The 21,565-nt window shown below is 46.6% G+C and overlaps 1 protein-coding gene across 12 annotated transcripts in view; it reads left to right on the forward strand.

Moving 5' to 3' along the window:
* Positions 1-21,565, forward strand: part of KIAA1217 (KIAA1217 ortholog) — a 426,188-nt gene that overhangs the window by 267,036 nt on the left and 137,587 nt on the right. For 7 of the 12 annotated variants that reach the window (XM_029953664.1, XM_029953662.1, XM_029953659.1 and 4 more), the window contains one exon: positions 15,321-15,519. In XM_029953664.1, coding sequence (XP_029809524.1) covers positions 15,321-15,519 — 199 coding nt within the window. Of the gene's footprint in view, positions 1-661; positions 743-15,320; positions 15,520-21,565 lie in introns of all 12 variants that reach the window. The other 5 variants (XM_029953665.1, XM_029953669.1, XM_029953658.1 and 2 more) reach the window with 1 other exon arrangement.

Consider the following 21,565-nt stretch of genomic DNA (forward strand, 5'->3'; position numbering starts at 1 on the left):
GATCAATGGATGAATGAGAATTGAAATATTTAAATATTGGCACAGGAAATATAATAAACTGAAGACACACACTCCAGGGTCACCCAGGTTTCAGGGACACAGTTTGTTCCTTCAGTTGTGATCCTGATCTGCCGTTCCTGTAAGAATTCACATTGGGAGTGGTCATGAAACCCTTGTAATCCGGCGTGCAGAGCACTGAGCTCACAGGCCAGTCTTTGTGGAAAAGTCCAACGGCCATTCCCAATCAAGATGGCGGGCGGGGCTCACCATCAATCTGCACTCAGACTAAGAAAGATATTTCAGTCTGGTTTGGCAATCTCTGGTGGCTTCCCTGCAACCTTGGGAGACAACCTCAGGACAGTCAGCCAATGTGACATATTCCCAAATGACGAGGTGAATTTAGGCATGCCTGTGACAAGATAGTTTAGGGACAACTCCTTGCCAGTCAGGGCTTGGTTTCGCCATTTGTTTCTAAACCATAAGGATGGGACTGTCACTGTTTTCTCCTTCCTCGGAGGGGGACAGGGGTTAACTGCTACATTTACATCATGAACAAATAGATGGTCAGTCCATTTTGGTCAACCTATTGTTTTTCTCGTCATGTTTTCACCCTTTTTCTTTTCTATCCTTTTTTTCTCTCTCTTTTTCTCCTGTCATACAGGCTTTGCAGTGCATGCTGATCTCTCTTCAGGCAGAACTTGACATTCAAAGGTACTTGATGAAAATTGAATCATCTCAGCGAGTTAGTACTCCACCTTTTCTTTCTCTGCATTGAGTTGCACCTCACCTCCTGTCTTCTTATTCCGTTGTGTGTGGCTTTCTAATCAGCATCAGCCACTAACCCAGACGGGCTGCACTTTTCCCTGTTGCCCCCACGCCCTGGCTTAAACCCATCCAAGCCAAATGCTTGCAGCATTGTGAAACGTGTGCGTGTTTTTCCTTTTTAATTGTGAGAGTTAGTATTAAGGTGCGTGCTAACTGCATGCCTGCTTTGGAATATTCCATTTACTTTGCACAAGTTGAGTTTGTGGAACCGGCTGGAATGCGGCAGTGAGTCAGAGATGGTGGCCCTGCCATCTGAAATGTGGGGCTCTGCAACAAGTCTCCGTCCTCGCCACCTTGCTCAAGGCGGAATAGTCATGGACATGGAACAGAAACCAGGTCATTCTAATAACCTCAGAGCACTGTGGCTCTTTCTTCCCTCGGCTCCAGTACATCCAGTGCTGGCTCCTGAGTGGCTCAGTCAGTTAAGCATCTGCTTTTGGCTCAGGTCATGATTTCGAGGTTTGTGAGTTCGAGCCCTGCATCAGGCTCTGTGCCAACAGCTTAGAGCCTGGAGCCTGTTTCAAATTCTTTGTGTGTCTCTCTCTCTGTCCCTCCCCCATTCACATCTATCTCTCTCTTTCTTTCAAATGTAAACATTAAAAAATTAATAAAAATACAATAATAATAAAACATGACAGGAACAGACACGTTGAAATAGAACTTACGTATGCCAGCCACCATTCTAAGTGCTTTACAAGTATTAGTTTCTCACAGCAGCCCATGAGGCGGGTGTCCTGTGGTCCCCATTTGTAAAATGGGGAAACCAAGGCACAGAGACATTCCATTACTTGACCAAGACCTCATAGTTCTAATAAGTAACAGGGTTGGGATTCGACCTCAGGCAGTCTGGCCCCTGAGTCGCTTTTCAGCATGTTGCTTATTTACCCACAGTCCTCAGTGTCCTCTGTGTCAAAACGGGTCCATTTAGAACATTAGAATTGGAAAGGGTGGGGAGAGTTTCCAGGGCCTGGATGCCTGGCTGTGCCGACTGGCCTTTCGCAGACTACCACCCACATCCTTTTGTCCCTCCAAACGTGGCCTGTTTCTTTCTTGTCTCCTGAGCATGCACAGGTCAGAAGCGTTGGCTGTTCACTGTGACGACTTCAACGCACTGTGTTTAGGAGGCCTCCAGCAGGCTGGCCATCACACAGAGGTGGCCTCTTTCCCATTTGGTCAGTCTTCAGTAACCACACCAGCCTCTTTGTCTTTCCTTTTTTTTTTTTAATTTATATTTTTTATTTTTATTTTTTATTTTTATTTATTTTTGAGAGAGTATGTGAGAGAGAGCATATGTGCGCAAGCCAGGGAGGGGCAGAGAGAGAGGGAGAGAGAGAATCCTGCGCAGGTTCCACTTTGTCAGCGTTCAGCCCAGCTCCGAGCACCGTTTCAGGAACCGTGAGATAAGACCTGAGCCCAAACCCAGTCAGACCCTGAGTCGACCAGGCCACCCAGGCACCCCTGCCTTTCCTTGCTTAATAACCTACTGGTTATTGGTCTTTGGGAGGGAAGGTAAAAAGCTCAAACTAGAAAGTTTCTACCCAAGCAGACATCCAAGTAAACGTTTGGCCAGACGTGCTACAGACAAAGCATCGCCCTCCACACACGGTCTCACTTACGACGGAATGTTTACCTCTCCTTTTTTCCCGTGCTTCCTAACTGTGTTCGCGTTTCTGTAATTTCACATCGCTACAATTCTATACTTTCCATAATTCATTTAAAATAGAGGGAGCTTCATTGTTTCCCTGTACACACACCATGCACTGAACAAGAGGGCAGGAAGGGGGGAAATGCCATAGGGTTCCTTCCTACAACTTTATCTGCTGCCGTTTTAACTGTTCCTGTCTGGTTTCTGAACAGAGATTTAACCTCATAATGTGGGATTCTCTGTCATAAATTGTGCAGCATTTGGGGCCCCCTCATTATTTTTTTTTCTTATGCTTGAAACAAATTCTCAACACTGACTTTTTTTTTTTTGATGTAACAGCCTATAATGAGATATTTGAAAATCCTTTTAAGGGAATCTCTTTTGAAAAGCATTTCTACACAAGGTACAATGACAGTGGTGTATTTTGGAGGAATGGGATGTAATTAAGTTGGAAATTGATATCTTTCCTCCTTTTTGCTTAAAGGGGTAACACTTAGCCTCTGAGGATGTCACATTCTCTGTTTTAAACTGGAAGTAACCACTTAGTCATGTCAGGTGGGGTGGACACAGAAAGGAGTCGGTGGTATTCTCTCCTCTTACACAGGACCCCCAGGCCAAGGGACCCCCACAGGATAGCAGGGAGCCCAGCCATCGAGAACCACCCTCAAGAGAGGGGCTCTCTACAAGGGTAGCTTTCCATTATTTCTTCCAATGACTCCTCACCACAACTATATCAAGTAGATATTTTGATTATTTTGTAGAAGTGAGGACGAAACTTCCAGAGAGCCTTTGCCCGGTGTCACATTGCCGGTGCGTGGCCGCATTGGAGGCTGCGTTCTGTGAGAACGGTCTGATAAAGAGGAAAGTGCTCTCATTCTGAGTCTTGTCCTCTGGGTTCCCAGACCCTGCTTTTCTTTCGTTTAGTGGCTCTAGGGGGAAAAAGAACCTTTACCCCCAAATTGTCAGAATTTTCACATGTGTTTTTGCAGTCGGAAAGCATTCCAGTGACATCGGGAGGGCGGCTGGTGCTGGTGATGGTGTGTGTATGTGACGTGGAAAGTTATCAGCAAATCCTACTTACAAGGTGTCTGAAGAGGGTCTGGCCACAGGCACGGAGGCGTGGCGGCCTCCAGTACCCGTGTTTCCCCTGGCCCAGCTCCCTGTGGCCTTCCTCCCTGCAGGGGGGCGTGGGACACCTTCAGATCTCCCAGGACAAGTCAAAAGAGGGGCCTCTGCTCGCAAGGAAAGCCTCTGGTTTCGTGACAATGCAGGTCAGCCCCAGATCCTCTCCAGAAAGGACTGCAGCCTGAGCTGTGGGAACGAATGTGCACAGGGCTGTGGTGGGAAGCCTTCTCCAGGGCGTATTCTGCACTCTGTGTTAGGCTGGTTGTATTTGACTTGAAATTTCAAAGCCTGCTGGCAGGCTCTTCCTTTTCATCACCCATAATAACAGCAGGGCTCACTCGGACACCTTTCATCCCGAAGCCTTTGAAGTGCATTCCTGGCTCTCTGAATTGTAAAGACATCTGCCCCCTGCTTTGCTCAGACTTCTCCCAGCGAGGACAGTGAGAGCCCAAGCCTGTGACCCGTATTTGTTTATAATGCACACCTTCTTGTTTCAAAATACAGGAGAGAGAGAGAGAGAGAGAGAGAGAGAGAGAGAGAAGCTATGAGTGATTGATTCAAGGCAGCTTGCAGTCAAGAGACATCCACCTTAGGTGAATAAACTAAAATTCTGAAGGCAAAATCTCGGAGGAGGAGACAAATTGAGGAGTGTAGCTAACTGTGATTGGCTTGGCCACTAACGTCAAGGTCAGCCTTTCTGATAGATGTGTCATTTTATATCTACTCTCCATACTTCTCATTATAGCAGAGTCCTACTTATTAACTCCTTCATGAGGTGAAGTTATTTTCCTTGTTTTAAACTCCAAAAGGGCCATTGTTTCGCTCCTGCCTTCTGTAAAGGGACATCCATCCACATAATAGGATGCAGGAGGAAAAGGTATTCTTCACCTGGCTTTTAGTGCGTAGCAACTCCTTCAAGAGGAAAGCCCAATGCTAAAGAGGATTGCAGGAGTGTGTGTGTCTGAAAGGGGTGGGGGTCTGAGTTAACGAGATCCAGATTTGGAACTCGCTGATGGTGTAACTTTCTAACTCCGTGGAAGAATGCTAAAGACAGAGGGAGGCAAGCTAGGCCTTATCTTCCTTCCAAAGTCTTTGTCTCATTAGGGCTTGGGAGGGAAGTCAGAGAACAGCCAGCTCAGGGTGTTGTTTCAGAAGCGAGTCTTGTGTCATATTACAGGTAGGATACCGGGCGGGCAGGTGGCCGGTTGACATCTAATCCTGGAAGTGGAGGAGGTCGCCCTGGGGAGGGGCCCCTGGCCTGTCTGCAGGGCAGATGGCTTTAGCTGCTCCTCTAGGCACAAACCTTGCAAAGGTGAAAAAAGGATTGTCTCATCTACATGCTATGAAAGGGTTGAAACATAGAAAATATTTCAGAGACTGTAAAAAAATTGCAAAATTTCCCACTTTACCTGGAGTCAAATTTTAAGAGCCTTAAAGTTAAGTTATAGCAATGGTGTCAGAACTACAGATGGGAGGGGGGAGGAGAAAGAACCACAGATGTGGGAATCTTGTCTCCTTAAAAGGTAAAGTGCGTTATCGGCATGTCCAAAATGTGATGGATGGCTTTTGGCTCTTATTTCTTAGCTGTAATCTTTCTTGGAAGTGGATGTCGATCCAGTTCTGGATTCTTGCAGAATTTTGCATGGCATGAGAATGAACATCTGTCTTCATTTTTGTGTTTTCTGCATGAATTTGTGCCCTCATTTCAGGGGCCACTTATAAAGATGAGTCCTTTTACGTGGAATCTAATCGTGAGGAATACACACGAGAAGACAGGCATGGGTTTGAGCATCTTCAGGTCACCATAGACAAGAATCCTTCTGGCTTCTAAATGTCTTGTAAGACAGTCGTCCCTTCCCCTGATTTTCTCTTAAAAATTTCATGCCTAGGGGTGCCGGGGAGGCTCAGTTAACCGTCTGACTTTGGCTCAGATCTGATCCCACAGTTCATGGTTCGAGCCCCTGCATCGGGCTCTGTGCTGACAGCTCAGAGCCTGGAGCCTGCTTCTGATTCTGTGTCTCCCTCTCTCTTTGCCCCTCTTCCACTCATGCCCATGCATGCACGTGCTCTCTCTCTCTCTCTCTCAAAAATAAACATGCTCATTCAGTAAACCTCTGGTTTGCAAAAGCAATAGCTTCTCATTTTGGAAAAGTAAAGAGGAAAGTATGTTACTCATAATACTACCATAGAGAGAAAACCAATGCTAATATTTGGGTGGTTGCTTCCATTTCTGAAGTTATATTTGAAAAAAATCCGTAAAAGACCCTGATGGCGACTGTGTAGTATTCCATTGTTCGGTTCCACGATAGTTTGTTAGCCAGCCTTCTACATTACTCTAGGTTTATTTATTCTATTATAGATGTAACATATACAGATTCACTCCCTGACCCACTAGTTCAGAAAGTATCCCTTTTCTAATTGTCCCAAGTCAAATGAATCTCGCATGCCTCCAGCAATCATTGAGAAATGTATTCTCAGAAATGTATTCTCATCAGTTGGGGTCATAAATCAATCTTAAGGAGTGGATCTAGTCCCATAAAACTGGGTAGACTTGGGCACCGTTTTCAGACACTGGAAGCATGCCCCACATCCATCTTCCCCAGTGAGGATGCTCTTTGTAAGTAGAATCCAGGTCTTCATAATTTGAAGACCACCATGGCCATCACCTCCACCACCAATAAAACTAGCATCCTGTAGCTGGCCCTGGATAGTCATTCGTTCCTCCTTTTCCTGCCCAATTAGCAACCTTCCTCCTCACCTATTGGGAGTGGGAGGGCAGCACCATATTTATTTTCCAAATGCCTTTACCTCCTAAGCCCAATCTAGGCAGAAGGTCTTCCTGGTGGCCTCTCTAGCATAAAGAGATGGTTACTAGACCTTCCCCTGGGAAGACCTTAGAACGCAAAGGCTTGGCAATTTTTTCAGGAAATAAGGGATAGGAGTAGATGTTCCATAATATTTTTGTTGGTTGTTGACAACTGAGAGGACAAGAGAGTTAATATCTCAAAAGATTCATGTGACACAGAAATAATGTGAAAGAGAGTATCAGTGCAGTGTGGTGCTTCTTTAAATAACAAGGAAGCATCCTTGTCCTTTGTTTCTTGGCATCAGTAGAAGGGCCTTTGCAGGGTGAGAGGGGGTTGGCAGAAGGATCCCATGTGGCCCAGTGCCTTACCTGCCTCGCCGCATGGATGCCTGTGGCTGGCTCTAGATGGGGAGGCAATGACCAATGACTACTTGGCATCATGGCCTTTTTCATCTTTCTGATCTGATAATGAAATAACACCCACAGTGAAGGAAAACGTGGAAACAAAAGACACAGTTGTACTTATCTCAACTGCTGAATCATCTGATTTTACTCCAGACCAAACATCTTTCTGTTTTCACAGGTGAAAATCATGAAAATGTCTGGGCAACCTTTTGGTGGGAAGAGGGAGGAAGGGGTTGAAATATTACCCTTGAAGAAACAGGGCATAAATGGAGTTTATCAAGGATAACTCATCAAAATAAATCCCAGAGAAAATGCTACCCTTGGTCCAAGCTGAGGAAGGGAAATACTGATTTTCAGAACTGAACTTAGGACAGAAGGGCCTTCTAAGAATCTTAGGTATGCAGTTCGAAGTTGGCACCAGATATGCCCTTCTGGTTGTAGGGCCTGGAAGTTCCTCTGGGCTGGTAAAGCTGACATGTGTCTCCAAAATGCTCTCAGGGCACACAGATATGCACTAATCGGTTAATTGTGTGTGTGTCTACACCACCAGCATGACCCTTAATGCTTGCACTCCTGTTTTCTATTAAAAATAAAAGCTGATATCTTCTCCTCTAACTCTTTAGCCCCCAACCCACCCAAACGTTTCATAAATGCTATAAAGCCAACCAGTTCTCTCTTACATTTGTATCCCAGTTCTCCCATCCACCTGTCCTGTTCTAGAACCGTGGGTGTCCTCTGTCTGTTCCCCCGGTTGGCCATCAGCAGAAGAATGGCCCTTGAGGAGATAGTCCCTTGAGTTGTTTTTCTGGCCCTCAGCCACGGAAGTTGTGGGGAGTAGCCAGAGTGCCCTGTGGAGACTGGGACCTGCTGCTTCTGACGTGTGCCTGGCTGTGGGTCCCAGGCTCACCTGACAACAGCAGCTGGGCCACCTGGAGGGAGCCGATGTTGGCCGGCTGATACTGACGGCTAATACTGACTCAGCTACCAGGGGTGGGTTTATGTAAGGAAGGAGCAGGATGGAAGCCAGGTATCCTAGGAGAGCACTCGGCATTCTTCCCATCCCCAGTCCCAACCCCAGCAGAGGCCTTAGGACTGGGAAACAAGGAGGGGCTCCTGGCTGGTTCAGTCAGTGCAGCATGTGACTCTTGATCTCGGGGTCATGGGTTCGAGCCCACTCACTGGATGTAGATATTAAATAAAAGAATTGGTGGCGCAGTGGCAGGCAGGTGGAGAGACCTAGGTGGCTCAGTCAGTTAAATATGTGACTTTTGATCTCGCTCAGGTCATGATCTCACAGTGTATGTTCGATCCCCACATTCCCGCTTCAGCTTCTGTCTCTCCTTCTCTCTGCCCCTCTCTCTCTCCCTCTTGTTCTCTCTCTCTCTGAAAATAAATTCACTTATTAAAAATTAAAAAAAATAATTTGTAAACAAGGAGAGACAAAGAAGGAAGGCAAATGATTGTGCTATGGTTTGTAGAAAGGACTCTGTAAGCAGAGAAACTTAAACTTTTGTTAGTGACAATTCATTAATTCTCCTGAAGCCAGAGGAACCTGGAGCAGGATGAGAGAGAAAAGGAAAGTCTGGGGATGATCCATCGTTGTTAACTTCTCATAGTTTGCTCCCTGAATCGTTCACAAGAACCCCTAACAACCAGAAAGTTCTCTTCAGCTGAAGTCAGAATTTTAACTAGGTTTGCGTCGAATGCTCCCCAAGTACGAGAATTAAAGAGATTAAAGTGTCTGAATGTCGTGATCAAATTAACCAAGTCAGTTAATGAGTACTGTTGATCCTTGAACAACACAGGGGTTGGGGCACTGACCCCACACACAGTCAAAACTGTGTGTGTTACTTCTGACTCCCCCAGAACGTAACCACTAATAGCTTACTCTTGACTGGATGCCTTGCCAAAAACAGAAACAGTCAGTGTACCCATATTTTGTATATTATATATGTTATATACTGTAATCATACAATACAGTAAGCTAGAGAAAATAAAATGTCACTGAAGACATCATAAGGAAAAGAAAGTACATTTATAGCATGTACTGCGTTTATCTGACAACTTCGGGTATGAGCGGAGCTGCACAACTGAAACCTATGTTGTCCAAGAGTCAACTCTGTTAGGATAATGAATCATTCCAAATACGTTTGAAACGTCATATTTCCCAACTCTCTGTGGAACTGGGCACCAATTAGAATGATGTAAAACTTCAGGAAGGCAATGTTGAGTTTTGTTTTCAAAATATAATTTGAAGTGATCTGAGTGTGAGCGAACTAGCTAACCAGACGCCTCACCGTTCCCGAACGCTAACATATTTCGTAAAGCAGATCTCCTTTTTTGGATCTGGGCATTTCACCTTTGACTTCCAGGGGTCTGAAAAGTGGGAATGCAAACACCCCGTCAAGACCTGTAGCTTAAGCTTTCTTTTCTCTTTGGCTTTAGTCTCCAAACACAACAGCAGTGCGAAGAGTAAGAATAAATTTGATCTCCTCATAGAGCATAATGCTCCTGGTGAACATTTCAGCAAATATTTGTTCATGATGATAAAATGCAAGTGTGGCAGTCTTTTAAAAATTAATGCTGTGCAACTGTGTCGCATGCACTTGGGCATAAAATCGTGGAAACCTAAACCTTAGCCACACATTTCTACCGAGCAAGTGCAGTCGGGTAAATAATTTTAAGGAAATCTTAGTAAATGAAAGCCTGAATGACATGGTTTTTGCTTCTTTGTGTAGTGTGTATGTCTAAGTTATGAAATTTTTAATGTTTTTTTAAATTCTTGAGGGGGAGAGAGAGCATAAGCGAGAAAGGGGCGAAGAGAGATGGAGACACAGAATCCATGGCAGGGTCCAGGCTCTGAGCTGTCAGCACAGAGCCCGACATGGGGCTTGAACCCACGAGCAGCGAGATCATGACCTGAGCTGAAGACAGATGCCTAACCAACTAAGCCACCCAGGTGCCCCTAAGTTATGAAATTTTAGTCCTGAAAGGACTACGTACCAACTAATTCAACCTCTGGCCTTACAAATGAGAAACCATGACTTAGTGAGGCTATTGTCCACATGTTAGTAGAAGCGGAACTAGTGCCGGCATCTCCAGACTCCTGGTTAAATGACTTTACCACTGACGGTCAACTCTGGAATCCTACAGACTGTAGGTCCCCGTTCCTTCACTTGCTCGAATTTCAGGCAAGTTGCTTAATTGATTTGTTTCCTCAGCGGTAACCAGGATCATGAAGCAGTGTGGGTTAAATGAGGTTACCATGTGTCGATCACCGTGAAGCAGGCATCAGTATGTTAGTCCCTTGCTTGCACCCCTCACCCTTTTCTAGAGGACCCTTCTGTGCATGTTGCAGATGAAGCAAAGGGAGGGGGATCTGCATGAGACCTGTTACCCAGCATCTCTCAGTGATAGAAAGTCCTCTTTGAAGAAGAGAAGACTAGAAAGGATGAGTGGGGTTCAGGTGGCTGGGTTTACACTAACCATCCCTTTGTGCATGACCCCAAAGGGCTTCCCATTTGGGTTTGTAGGTTTGGGGTCGCCTGGTGATTTGGGGAAAACAGCTGGAAAGAAGTTGTCATGGAAACAGGGAGGATGGTTGGTTTCATGGGTCTCTGTGAAGCAGGGAAAGAAATCCAGCCTTCCAGACCCCTGAGTCCTGCCCGTATGTCTCACATAGCATTTCTTCCATCCACTGCTCCACGCATCCTCCCCAGTGAGGGGCGGCTCTCGCTAAGCAGCTCAGGGGCAGGGATTCCAAAGACTATGCCTGACAGAGGTTTCACCTGAGCCCAAATGGGAATAACTCCCAACGTAAAGACCTGTTATCAGGCCAAATCTGAAAGTGTGTGAGTATGTTGCCCCCACTTCTTGTTATTAAATCTCTCCTTTCTATTGTAATAATAACACCATACACAGTGAAAATTTCAATAGGACATATTTGGGTGCCTTTGCAAAATAGCACCTTAGTAGCCCTACATCATACCCTTCCCCGTGATATTTTGAAGGGAGTTTACTCTGTGAACTACAAAATAACGGGAACCAAACTCCGAAGAGTTTCACTTTCTCCATATCTTATTGCTAATATGGTAAACATGCTAGCATCATGATAGCCCAGGCAAGGGAGCTGTTAGAATTGTTCTTAGTCAAGTGATGGCTTGTTGGTAGGCACAGAGTCATCTCAAACTACTTTAAGAACAGAAAAGGAAATAATTAGAAGGAATTCATGGGAAAGGCCCCACAGTGTGCTGGAATCAGAAACTGGGATGCCCAGTGGCCCAGATAACTGCTCTCTGTCTTTTAGGTCATGAATATCTCATCTGTTTTCTTTCTTTCTTTTTTTAAATTATGTTTACTTATTTTTGAGAGAGAGAGAGAGAGAGAGAGAGAGAGACAGAGACAGAGTGCAAGCTGGGGTAAGGGCAGGGAGAGAGAGACAGACACAGAATCTGAAGCAGGCTCCAGGCTCTGAGCTGAGCCCCACACTGGGACTCCAGCTCACGAACCATGAGATCATGACCTGAGCCGAAGTCCGAAGCGTTAAGCATCCGCGCTCTTTCTGTTTCACATTCCCTGGCCGTGTCAGCCATGAGTTCACATGACCTCACATTCCAGATTCTCAGGAGGCCTAATGAAATCGCTCCTGTGTCCCAGGTCTCCCATTTTTAAGGGAGAGAAGATGATTGGTCCAGCCCAAATCAGGAGGCTACTACTTGGTCCAATCAGCTGAGACCAGGCTGGGAATGGGTGACTCTGTACTTCACGGCTCACACTAGTATGTTCTTGAGAGTTAAAGAGCGTTTCTGCTAACAGTCACACCGAGACACATGCAAAGGTGGGACTGTCCCCGGGTAGATGCAATGTATGTCCACCTCGAATATGGAACGTGGGTCTTCCGAGGCTTATCCACGTGGACAGGCAAGAATTCCTCAGAGAACAGGAACTCTTTCAAAGATTGCTGAGCATCAAGTCAAATAATAAAAGTGAAACTTTTTCATGTGTTCAGTATTACCAAAAAGGTAAGCAGGAGGCAGTGGCCCTGGGACTGTCTCCGGAAGGGTACCGACAGCTTGGTACTCCATGGCTTTGAACGATGTATCTCTTAGTTCAGTTGAGAGAGCAGAGTGACGTCATGCCTCAGAGTGTGCACAAGGCAGAAAGTCCCTTTAGGGACCGCACTTGTCCCACCTTCTCCTATGTGTCCTCGAGTGCACAAAGACCTGAGGACATGGGTGCAGATGCGGGACTTAGCTCAGGACGCCTCTTAGCACGTTTACCCACGTTCTTCCCCCTATCCTGACCCCACCCTTCAGTGTCAGCAGTCACTGCCCTCAAAGCCCTTCCACACAGGCAGTTAGCTCTTCTTGTCCAACTGTGACGTATGCATTATCCTTGCCCCCAAAATATCCCTTAAATGCCTATGATCTCAAAAACCATACAGCATCGCTTCCAAACCCCAGGAGCCTAGCCCTGTGCTGCATGCAGAGACCCTGTTCCACATGCTTTTTGACTTTTCTCTTTTCATGTATCAAATCACAGGGTATCTGACACTAGGTAGTGTCAGCAATTTCCATTGTCTTTTCCCTGCACTAAATGACGCCTCAGCAGCGAGCTGGCATCTGGGAGCGGGGTATACCCTAGTGAGGAGATTGCTAATATTCAGTGATAGTTTGCAGTGGTCATGGAAAAAAAGAGAGGCGATTTATATTTGGAATGAAGTAGCTGTGTACAGGAAGTTAAAAAAAAAAGATTAGCCCTTACATCTCTATTTTTATATGCACTACCACCACGATGACCCTGTATAAGAAATAGAAACTTGATGTTGATTTTCTTCAAGGGTTCTTGCCGTTTGCAATGGAAACTGACAACTCGTCAGATGGACCATATCTGCCGTGCGTTGCTGAGATGACCAAACGGTGGAGGTTGTCAACGTGGCTGTGTTGCTTCAAATAATATTATTTCCTGGCTATTTTGCTAAATTGAATATGTAGTCTTTTTTTTTTCTTTTAAAGTCAGAGCGAGGACATCTTACTGTGATATTCTGCTGAGTGTAGCAACCAGGTAACTCCTTCGTGGAAGACCCTACAAATTTATCTAGACTTTGGTGAGCCAGGAAGTGATTTAAGGATGATTTTTCTAGTCCAGTAATATGTTTCACAGGGTGCCAAAGCCGGATCCCAGTCTTTATTGCAGAAGCAGGCTTCATGGAAAATCAATCTGCGAATAAACCTCTTTGGGGGCTTGCACAGAAGAATTAACCCAAAGAGATAATTTCACTGTTGATGGGTGTCCTTTCTGGCACGTAACCCGAGCCCCGAGCTGCGGAACACCCAGGTTGAACCTCTCCCGGAAGCCACATTCCACACTTGCAGGAGTGTGCTGATTTCCCGTTTCTGGTTTTCCTCTGTGGAATGGCCCTGAGAGGTATAGCAAGGAGCGACTATATAGATATTGCAACAGTGCCCCTGCCCAGAGGAGTCTCTTAGTACTTTTAGCAAGAAAGAGGGGGAAGAAGCCAATCATTCTACCCTCACAGGGTTCCCTGGTGTATCTGGCTAGATAATTTTAGCGTACCTTGTTCCAGAAATCACTAAGAGTTTCAAGACAGCCACAGCAGAACAATAAACCAAGCACAGAACCCTTTTAAGTACGGGGTCCTGTGTGCTGCATAGGGTGTCCACCTCTGAAGTTGCTCCTGCCTAGAGAGTGAAGTGTCTCCGTGCTGAACTTCAGAATGCAGGGTCGTCCTTGGGAAGTCTTTAAGGAAATTAAAGAGTGCGAGTAAACCCAAAACTTAGCTGCTGAGGACTGCCTCTAGCCCACCACCCGCCCCTCAGCACCCGCCCCATTAATTCTGATCACTTTGCCCTCCTGAAGGTGCCTGGAATCATCCAATGCTGGTCACAGTGGGCAGTGGAAAGAAAGGAGAGCTGAGATGCTGAGTTTATTCAGCCTAATCCCCTACTTTTGCTGACTCCCTTTCTCTGACCTTCCGCAGGCATAATCTCTGACATCCACACAATAGCTTGAGTGATCTTCAAAAAAATTGTGTCTGATCCTGGCCTCCTGGCCCCTTTGCCTGCCTAAAATTCGTCTGTGGAATTCTGGTGCCTTAGAATCTGATTGAGCACCCTCACTTTCACTCCAAGGCAATGTGATCTGATCTCTGCTGGACACCTGGAATGCCTCTCCCTCTTTGTATCCCTACCCTCCGGCTTACCCCCTCCTCCCAACTTACCTCTTTCCTTTTTTTTTTAATGTTTATTTATTTATTTTTGACAGAGAGCAAGAACGAGTGAGGGAGGGGCAGAGAGAGAGAGAGAAGGAACAGGCTCCAGGCTCAGAGCTGTCAGCACAGAACCTGATGTGGGGCTCGAACCCATGGACTGTGAGATCCTGGTCAGATGCTTAACCAGCTGAGCCACCCGGGCACCCCACAGCTTCCCTCTTTTCTTGAGAAAATGGTTGTTGTGTCTTTCCAATTCTCTTCTCAAGAACCCCACTCCCACCAGTCTGAGTTAACAGAGCTTCACCGAACCTTTAATTTGTCTTTTCGTGTTGGTCCCCTGACTAGACCAGAAACACCATGAGGGCAGGGGCACACATACTTCATGCGTCATTCTGGCCCCAGGACCTAGCACAGTGCCTGGAACATGGAGGGTACTGGATATGTGTCTGTTGAAGAGACGACTGGATTTTCCACACAGTTCATAGCTGACCCTTTGTTACATACTATCCTGTGTTACTTTTTGCCCTTCATTAATTGCACCAATCAGTTCCGAAACTCTTAGATACCTGGCAACATGTGGTCTGTTTTTTTCTGCATCTCCCACAATGCTCAGCCAGTAGTCCATGTTCAAGGAATGTTACTAAGAGTTTATGAGCATTTTCCACATTAAATTTCCTTCACTCTAGTATAGATATGTATCAGTCTGTGTGTGAGTTGTTATAGATACTTTCTGCTGACTGGCGAGGTCATTAATAACCAAAGCTAGACACAATCTTACCTACGGGATTTGGGCCTCAAAAGAAGAAATTCAACTGTGATATAAATATCTCCCTCACAATCTGAGTTTACTGATTTTGGAAACAGTTTCGATGTACCACTTTGAAGGACTGGCTGTGTGTATTCAGTTTACTGTGGGGTGAGTGCATCGTCCGTTAAGGCGTATTTGTCATGACAGCTGTTCAGATGTGGCCAAAGGAATTGGTGTGCCACCATTCTTTCCCATGCTGTGGCTTGTCCGCAGCTCCTTGCCCAAGGTGGCATTGGTACAGATGGACAGTGATAAAAATCTTAATGGGATACTTGGGGGGCAATATTTTTTCCCAGTAACTTTCACAACTGGTACTTTGACCCACGGGGTCTTCAGTTTTCCGTGTCCTGTCCTTCCAGTTGACTTTTACCCCGTATTGTTTGCCCAGATTGGCAGACCTTGACGGCACTGCAAATATTTTCAGCGTACTTAATAGTCATTGATTTTCCTACTTTCTCTCATATGCCTTTTGCAGACAAGAAGCCCCAAGCTGTCCCACAGTCCCCAACCTCCCAATTTGGGCGACCCAGTAGAGCATTTGTCAGAGACGTCTGGTGATTCTTTGGAAGCCATGTCTGACGGAGAAGCTCCAAGTCCTTTCTCCAGGGGCAGCCGAACTCGAGTGAGTCTTCCAGTGGTGAGGTCCACCAACCAGACGAAAGAAAGATCTCTGGGTAAGCCTCCATGTACAGTTTCTGATGCCTTTTTATTACCGCATGTATGTACTTGTATGCCTGGGTCCAAATGTTAACTAGATCGTGCTTTGTAATAACTCAAGCACTAAGGAACTTCACTAATTTAGCATCAAGCTGAAGAAACAGCCCATCCAAACTGTCTCTGGGGCCGGGCCCCACGACCGTCGGTGACAGCTGTACACACAGGGTTGTTCTTCCCATCGGCGCACAGAGGGATAGAGGGGCATGCATCTTGTATCGCTTTTCCTTTCGACAGGCTTTGGGTGGGGGGGCAGAAGGATTCTATTGTTCTACCTTTACCACTTATCATTTGCTTTTTCATATCGGGAATTCAGTTTCTATCTTGCTTTGCTTTAGAAAAAGGTTTTGGCCCCTTAAGAACATGCACAGGTCAGGAGGATTTAGACCTCTCTGCCAATTTCATCACTTAAGCTGCCTTTTTAAGGCTCCCATTCAGTACCTGGTTTTGCAGATAGATGAGGTCACAGGCTAAGAGGGGACAGGGACAGAATCAACCCACAGAAGGCTTCAGGGTCTGACCCCTGCAGAAGACAGCTAAATTATGCCACATAAAACCTAGCAAATGCCTTGCTTGAAGGAGAAAAGAGCAGAGAGCTGTGGGGAGGAATCCTGATGTTGTTTCCTTGGTTGCAGAGTTTGAGAAGACTAGTTTTGGACGTTGTGCTGGTTGTCCTTTAAAAAAACACAATTATTATTTGCATTATCGATGCTGCTTTGTAACATTAAATTGTGTATAGTTCATTTTAGTTAATAACACAGGGTATTTTTTTTACAAATTACATTTGTAATTCTGCAAATCACAGAAGAAAACTACAAAACATCTGCTTTTTTTCTTGTTTCTTTTTTTTCTTTTGAGGTCATGTAGTTAGACGGCAGAAGCAGGCCTCCATTTCCTGCACATGAATGAAGGAATGGGTGACACAGGGGGACCCTGGGCCAGGACAGTGTCAAGGTGACACACACTTCCACACCACACCAGGCTGGGTGCTCTAATCTGGAGGACAGAGCTCCGTGTCTCACCCCCGTTGAGTCTGTGCCCATCGAGGAGGGGGGATTTCTCCTTTGTGCTTTGCAGAGAATGAGTGAAGTTCAGGTCTCTGTAAAGATCGCCTGTGCTTTGCACAATAAAGCAAAGATAAGCATAAATGCCTGGGCGCCTTCCTCCTAGCTAGGGACACCGAACCTGCTGGGTAAGGGGTCCTTTGTCTTTTGGGCAGGACTCTCCCTCAGGAGCCAAGTGCACCTGGCTGGCCAGGTAGTTAGTGGCAGTGTTCAGGAAGCAAACCCGGGCCAGACAGGCTGCAAGGACCAGGGGCTGCCTTGCCCAAGAACATCTGAGGGTGGCTGGTGTCTTCTCGTGAGGAGGCTGTGCTTGTGCAAGACGCACAGCTGTCCCGACCACACCTTGCTCTGACTGTCCGGCGCGCGGTCACGGCGGATCAAACCCTGTATCCAAGGTGTTTATTCTTCCAGCCCCACGAGGCGCTTTTTGGCCTGTGAGTTTGACAACCCTCGGGCAGAAGCTCAGGAATACGGTGGGCAGAGAGGAGAGGAATAAGAAGTTCGCCCAAGCAAGCAAGCGGAGCCCTGGAAGAGGCTGGCACGAGGCCAGCGGTGTTGGCACTGCCCTTGACCGCCTGTTGATGGCCAATTTGGGAATGTCCTCCTAGCACCACCTGGCCTTGTGGCGTCATTCAGTTGAGCCGGGATGGGAAACAGGAAAGTGTGAGTCAGGGAGAGTCTGAACACAATCTCCCTGCCCCAGGGGGCTGGCGGGGGAGGGCCTGGCTTGCTCAGCCTTGTGTTCGGGGAAAATCCCAAGTGTGCCTGGCTTTATTTTATATGCACACACAGGCTCCAGGAAAGAGCAGGTCCCCCAGAGAGCCCAGGACCGGGAGCAGTGGGCGCCCCCCAGCACTTGGTGGCTGAGGAACGTGGCAATGACTCCCTCTGCTCCGGAGGCTGCAGGTGGGGGACCCAGCCACAGCCCCCTGCAGGCCCCCTGCTGGGGCCATTTGGGATCTGTGCACTGTCACTTTATATCCGTCTGCAGAATTTTCACATCTCTCCCAGAGCCCTGGTGATCCTGTCTTTATTTAAAACTGTCATAGTTTGTCTATAATGGGTTTTTGCATTCATTTTGATTTTTTGAAATAGCACATGAACATGTTGTTTATCTTGATGGCTGACTTTGGGGAGGCCCCTTAGCTTTTGCATCTGAGGATAGTGCTTCCTTCTCCTCACCCCAGGGGCTGCCTCACGTGCACCCCCGGGAACTGTCTGTGGAGGCCAAGCTTCTACACCTGCACAAGGAGTCACTGGAGACGAGGGTTCCCGCAGCTCAGGAAGCACCAGGAGGAGACCTGGGCGCCTTGAGAGTGGGGGCGGGGAGCACACAGCCTCCTCCAACCTCTCTCGCTCCCTGGAGGGCACGAAACCAGCTCTCCCTTCAGGCAGCCTGTGCCTGGAGATAAACCTGCCCGCCTAATCATTTTTCCACCTGACTAAGTCCTCCTTTCTATTTCTTTAGCATATTTAGGGGATGAGAGGAACTGGGGGGGAGGGGGCTGGGCATGATGCACGGTACATGTGGCGTGTCACAGAGGCTTCCAGACGGCGTGGAGGAGAGAGAAGGGGGGAGGGCATGAGGCGTTGTTCAGCCCCGGGAAGACATCGCTGGTGTCTGTATAGCACTCTCCCCGCGTGCAAGATGTGGCCTTCCCGTCAGGGAGCGGACTCTGGGACTGCAGGCACTGCCCGATGACAGCAAAACCTAGTCCCCTCCCATGCTGGGGCCCAAAGTAGCCATTCTTGGAGATTTACAAAGCAGAAAGGTAAATAGAGACATTTTCTCAGGGTCTCTGATCCAGAACATGATCAGATTGCAACGATGAGCCAACCCTGTACGTCCACGTCGGCGGTGGTGGCTTCCCTGTCCCGCTCTACCCATCCGGAGCCCGGGTGAACTCTTTCTCGGTGGAGTTCATGCCATAGTGCTCCTTCCCTCTCTCCTCGGTGAAAATAGAGATTAGGAGAAAGGAAGTCGACAACATAAAGTAAAAACCGCGCTGCAGTCGAATTTTGGTTTTGGCAATAATTTCCATGAAAAAAAATGTCCTGCTGATATTAGGTCTGAGTCTTAATGATGGAGCCGTTTGCTTTTAATCATTGCTGGCTTACAAATGCATGTCTGGAATGCGACCACGGGCAGGGGCTGGTGTCTGGCGGCTCCGCAGCCAGCGTTGGGGAAAGGGTAGCCACAAGATGTCCCCACCCCTCTGTGTGCCCTCAGGAATCTGAAAATAAAACTCCCGTGAAAATAAGATCAGCCGCAGCAACTTCTCCTCGCTGCAGCCAGATGCCTTTGTGGACCGTATTCTGAACGGTTAGCTTCGGAAAAGAGACCTCTGCTACCAACCCGGCAGCCAGAGGTCCTGCCCCTCAAAGACGGAGCCTCAGCGGCCAAGAATGATTTTAAATGGCTCAGGAGGATTTAGACTGATCGAGGGAGAATTTTCCTAGTTGCTGTGAATTCCTGAGCCTCTCTGTGTCTGTTCTTTTACTGCAAAATGGTAACAGTGAGGATGATCATTCCTGAGAATGATTTGAGGAGGGATAGGAAGGCTCATGGTTGCTGGAATCTGTCTTGTGCACATGAATGGGTAGGAGGTTATAGCAAAGGGTTGAAGAAACCGCCCCCTTCTGACCCCCACCTCGTCTATAAAGTGGAAAGCAGAGAAGGGCCAGGGCAGAGACGCTAAGATTCCTATTCGATCACTTTATTGTTTGAGCATGAAGGCTTAGCCCGTGAATAGTTAGAAGAGAAATCAATTTCAGACAAATGCAAAGAAGTATTGCTCTACAGAGTAGGTGAAGCAGGTATGAAATTTGTCTTCCTAAGCACCAGTGATGGTTGAAATGTAATTTAAAAACAAAAAAATTATGAAGAGAGTTTCATAGTGGGTCAATGGGTTTGGGGCACTTTCCTGATCTTTTTAGAGTGCCACCAAAGGAGAGTGTTTTCTCTGGAATGGAGCTAAGCGGACAGGCGGGGGTGGGTATGGTGGCTGACTGGTACTGTGCACTCCCACCTTCTCCTACTGTGCTGCAGTGCAGAGTCATTCTGGAATATCCAATGCTCTGGGTTCCAACAGTAGGCACCAAGGCACATGTGGAAGCTTTGGGATTTTCTTTAGGATCATTTGTCATTATCCCACGGCGGAGGCACTAAACCCAGTGTTGAGAGTCAAAGTGCAAGGCGTTCAGTTTTTTCTGGTACCCAGGGCTCGAGTGTGGCCTGACTCGTTGATGGATTTAACAGTTTACTGCTCAAGGCAGCAAGGCCTCAGAGTCGTAGCGGTCCAGGCTGGCAGGGGGCTTCCTCTCTGTCAAACAGCTTCAGCTGTGTCCTAGTTCCACAGTGGAAATTCAGTTCAGTGATTGTGCAAGCCACTTAATAAATCCATTTTTGCTTAAATTAGCCAGTTCATGCTCTGCAAGCGAGCCCTAACTGATAGAAGGGGGCCTGATTTCCTGTGTTTGCAGAGAAAATGTAGTATCGCCTGTTGTGTGTTTTAGAAAATGTAAGTATCAGTAGGTACAAACTGATGACTTCTGGAGACTTGGCGGTGACCTGAAGAATGACTTGGAGACAGGGTTTTTCAACTGTGTTTCTTAGAATTCAAGAGTTAGGTGGAGTTTTCTTGGCCATAAATATTGTAGTTTTACATGAGATTTCATTTGAAAATGAGCTGTGCTAAACTGCTCACACACACACACACACACACACACATGCACAGTAAAAACATTAAATAGACCAGGGGTATGGGGTAAGAAAAAAAACGAATGAAATTATGAAGAAATTTTCTCTATGCAACAAAAGTCCTTGAATACTTTAATTTGGCTATATTGGGCGACTCAGAAGGATTGCCTCTTAGTTTTCTTGCACTTAATGTAATGAATGTCCCGAAAGGTAGTTTTTGTGAACAGAACCCTTTTAAAAAATTTTTTAATGTTTATTTATTTTTGACAGAGAGAGACAGAGTGCAGTTGGGGGAGGGGCAGAGAGAGAAGGAGACACAGTGTCTAAAGTAGGCTTGGGCTCTGAGCTGTCTGTACAGAGCCCAATGCAGGGCTTGAACTCACAGATGGTGAGATCATGGCCTGAGCTGAAGTCGAAGGCTTTAACCAACTAAGCCACCCAGGTGCCCAGGAACTGAACCAATCTTTAAGCTAAGAAAAAAAATGCTTTTGGAGCTGAGAATTAGCCACTGGAAGGAGTATTTCCAGAAACCCTCTGGTATTGTGGAACATGGTTTTGTGATGCAAGTAGTCACTACCAATTTTCCTCTATAAGCTTGGGTTTTCATGCATGAGGTTTTCAGAAAGAAGGGAGTACACTTAGCCAAGTTTAGCCTCTTGGCTCTCAATTCACCCATAAGAAAGAATGTTCTTGTAAAAAAAAATTACCATGTAGATTCATGGTTTGTTTGTGCTCATTTTAAAAGATAAAGTTCATCAGATGTCTTCAAAATCTCTTGCTATTAGCTCTTGGGTTGAGACCCTGTAACAGATTTCTCAGACTTTGAAGAAAGCGTTTAATTAATAGACTATCTGAGGAGATTCAGGGCCTTGAACAGTCTTTTGAGGCTACATACAGACAACAAGCAGGTCAAGAAAGCATCAACGGTGGCGAATAGAAGATTTGATTGATTCTAAGGGTCGGAGCCCCCTCGTGGGCCACTGTTTACAGTATTTACACCCCCGGCCCACTTTACAGGGTCTGTCTTTGGTTAGGTCGTGACAATGAAGGGTCCTGGAGACTTGAGGTCTGCTGCTTTTGTTTCCTCCTCTACATCTGGGGTTCTGCTAACCCAGGATTGCAGGTCACCTTTTTGTAAATTTAACATAAAACAGTTTCAATACTGTAGGTGGAGCTATGGGGTTAGATAACTAGTTAGGTGACTTAAATTTCCAAAGCTGTTTCAGAAAATCAACCTGCCAG

The sequence above is a fragment of the Suricata suricatta genome, chromosome 10 (assembly GCF_006229205.1).
Source record: "Suricata suricatta isolate VVHF042 chromosome 10, meerkat_22Aug2017_6uvM2_HiC, whole genome shotgun sequence".
Taxonomy (NCBI): Eukaryota; Metazoa; Chordata; class Mammalia; order Carnivora; family Herpestidae; genus Suricata; species Suricata suricatta.